Source organism: Helicoverpa armigera, chromosome 19 (assembly GCF_030705265.1).
Source record: "Helicoverpa armigera isolate CAAS_96S chromosome 19, ASM3070526v1, whole genome shotgun sequence".
Lineage (NCBI taxonomy): Eukaryota > Metazoa > Arthropoda > Insecta > Lepidoptera > Noctuidae > Helicoverpa > Helicoverpa armigera.
The window spans coordinates 6539556-6542424 of NC_087138.1; the positions used below are offsets into that span (position 1 = coordinate 6539556).

General features: G+C 36.0%; 1 protein-coding gene across 1 annotated transcript; it reads left to right on the forward strand.

Moving 5' to 3' along the window:
* The first annotated feature begins 338 nt into the window (after positions 1-338).
* LOC110373272 (uncharacterized) lies at positions 339-1510 on the forward strand. Its single transcript, XM_021330500.3, has 2 exons — positions 339-571; positions 907-1510. The coding sequence occupies exons 1-2, from the start codon at positions 373-375 to the stop codon at positions 1458-1460; spliced, it is 753 nt and encodes a 250-aa protein (XP_021186175.3). The 5' UTR covers positions 339-372; the 3' UTR covers positions 1461-1510.
* The last annotated feature ends 1359 nt before the right edge of the window (positions 1511-2869 follow it).

A 2869-nucleotide genomic window follows, 5' to 3' on the forward strand; every position in this document is an offset into this window, starting at 1 on the left:
CATGGCCTCAATACGCCTTTAGCATAAAACCGACATAACTCTTCATATTTGTTGAAGTACCAACTATAATATCAACGTCATCTGTGAAAGTAAAAATTTCACCTGTCTAGTTATGACGGTTCATGAGATACAGCCTAGTGACAGACTCATGCATCATTTCCCAAGCAACAAAAAACCTTTCTGGTGTCTTGTTTATAAATTATTTTTCTTAATAAAAATTGTAATTGGATTTAATTGTTATATTTAAAATACCCTGAAAATTTGATTCCCATTTTTTTTGGTAAATGTCTTAAACTAGCAACATCAGTGCTAATCTGAACCAATCTGAACAGATTTTTCGGTCGATTTGATCGGTGGGATCCTTACAAAAAAATGGATTCAGCTCAATCCATACTCGACGACTCGTTTACTGCTAAGCTGATTGATGAAATAGAAAAAAGACCTCCACTTTATAATAACAACTTAAGAGCTTATGCAGATGTGTATTTAAAGAAAATACTATGGGAAGAAATTTGTGAAGAGGTTATACCGCAGTGGAATCAGCTAAGTTCTGAAACGAAAACGAAAACAGGTACGTACACGTTAGGATATTTACTCAATAAAGACATTTACAATATAAGTAAAAGTTATCCTAGTAATAAAAATAAAACTAAAAAGCGTCAAAAAATCGTCCTCACCGCTGTCAACTGGAAGCGTCTTGTTCTATTAAGCGAATGTGTTTGCCATCTATTGCACTCATCGGCAATTTTAATCCAGTCATCTTATTTTTCTGGCATATACAATGCTTGAAGTATATGCTACATTTGATATAAATCGTTAAGAATTTTTCGTCCCATCAAGTAGTCAAAAGACAAAGATTTTAAACTTACTTCAGCCGCCAAATATCTGCAATCAAATTTTTTTCAGGTCGCGATTTGCAAAACAAATGGGCAAATTTACGAACCTGCTTTCGTCGGGAATTGAACGCTCAAAAAAACCCAAAATCGGGACAAGCTTCGACCAAAAGGCGCCAGTATATCTACTTTCAGCAATTATTATTTTTACTTCCATATGTTGGAAATCAAAAAAATGAAAGTAGCAAGCGCAGTGACGATACAGATAATGCTGAAGATGATGAGGAAGCTGGTACTAGCAGATTCTCGATTCCTAGCCGAAAGAAACCAAAGATGGAATCGAATAAGTATGTGGACGAAGTCTTAAACGAGGCACAGAAAAATAATGAAATGAAAATAGATGCTGATACAAATTTTGCCCTATCGCTTGTTCCATCTCTTCAGAAACTAACTGATGAAGAAAAAATTGACGCCAAGATTGCTATACTAAAAGTTTTTAAGAATACAACAGAGGCTAGGTATACAAATACTTTACAAGCAATACCTCAATCAACTAATAGCCACATGATGGAACAGCCCATGTCTTCATTTCAGTACACAAGATCATCATTGCATACTTTCCAGTAATACAGTTCAGTTAGATAATTCATTTTTTCTGATGATTCAGTTTCTCAGATCCTTCTGATAACTAAATAAGAAATATTTGATTTTTTAGTAGAATCCGTTATACCTTTAAATGTGTGAGAGTTTCGTTTATGATTTAAGAGTTACGATTTGATTTGTGATTTAAGGTGAAGTAAAACATGTTACTGTTTGTACATGTGGTTTATATTCATCAAATCATTACCTCATTATGTTGCTAAATCTCTCTTCTACTGGTGTTGCGGCTATTGCCTCACGCCTAATAAATTTAAATGCTTCGGTTGTCATCAAGCGACAACTTAATAAGAATATTTTACCAAGCGTATTTCGTACACCGTTCACCGGTCACCGCGGCCATTGTGTCATTCGTTATAATTCATTCCGTTCACTAGCTGTCATGTTTCTTGTACAGTCAACTTCAGGTCAGTGGTAACAGTTTTATAGGAAAATCGTACTTATAACTATTGAGTTAAGGTGCATGACAGTTACCACTGATGTGCAGTCTACTGTACACACGCTCTTCAATAAATCACATATTTTTGTAATTGGACTTTAAATTAACCCCAGTGTATACGCTAAATATACAACTGGTATATGTATAAAGTCTTAAATGCGTGTCCATCTTGGTAACTAGACATGCTCATTCGATAATAAGTAGTCGGAAAAACATTTTCGGATCGTCCATCAATTTGGAGTGAAAATCGTTTAATTTTCCTTACAATAGATGCACACTGTGTATTGGGTGCACCTAATACTGTCTCGGGTTTCTCTTTTTAATTTTCTCCTCTGGTGTCGCAGTCGTGGTGGCCTAGTGGGCAAAGAACCAACCTCTCGAGTATGAGGGCGCGGATTCGATTCCAGGTCAGGCAAGTACCAATGCAACTTTTCTAAGTTTGTATGTACTTTCTAAGTATATCTTAGACACCAATGACTGCACACTAATGGCCCCATTACATACAAAGCTGACGATAGTTTGAGTAGTGTGCGCACTCACCACCAACCAGACCGAAATAGGTGGTGCAGCGCGGTAACAAAACACCCCGATGAAAATGTCGGACTGAAAGTCTACAGTGAAGCGGTTATACTTAATGTCATAATATGCTCACTTCGATCATTTTCATTTAAACGCTTGTATAAATGATTGAATAATTCTTTTTGCACTGTCAATTCTTTAATCTTCTGGCTTTGTTTTGTTGTTTGGCATAATAAGCCAAACAACAAAACAAATAAATAGCCTGCTATTAACGTAATCAGCTCTTTATACCCCCCAAACCAAAACCAGCTATATGTAGACGTAATCCACACACTTTTTCTTCCCCCAACCGAGCATTTCATATTACGAAATTTTCATTAAACCGCACAACATAATTTTCAGTGTACCTTTGGCAGGCTGC

What these genes read in the sequence shown, in the direction of transcription:
- LOC110373272 (XM_021330500.3), top strand. Translation starts at nt 373, where the DNA reads ATGGATTCAGCTCAATCCATACTCGACGACTCGTTTACTGCTAAGCTG. An exon ending in TGAAACGAAAACGAAAACAG is followed by an intron (nt 572 to 906) that starts GTACGTACACGT and finishes AATTTTTTTCAG; the next exon opens with GTCGCGATTTGCAAAACAAA.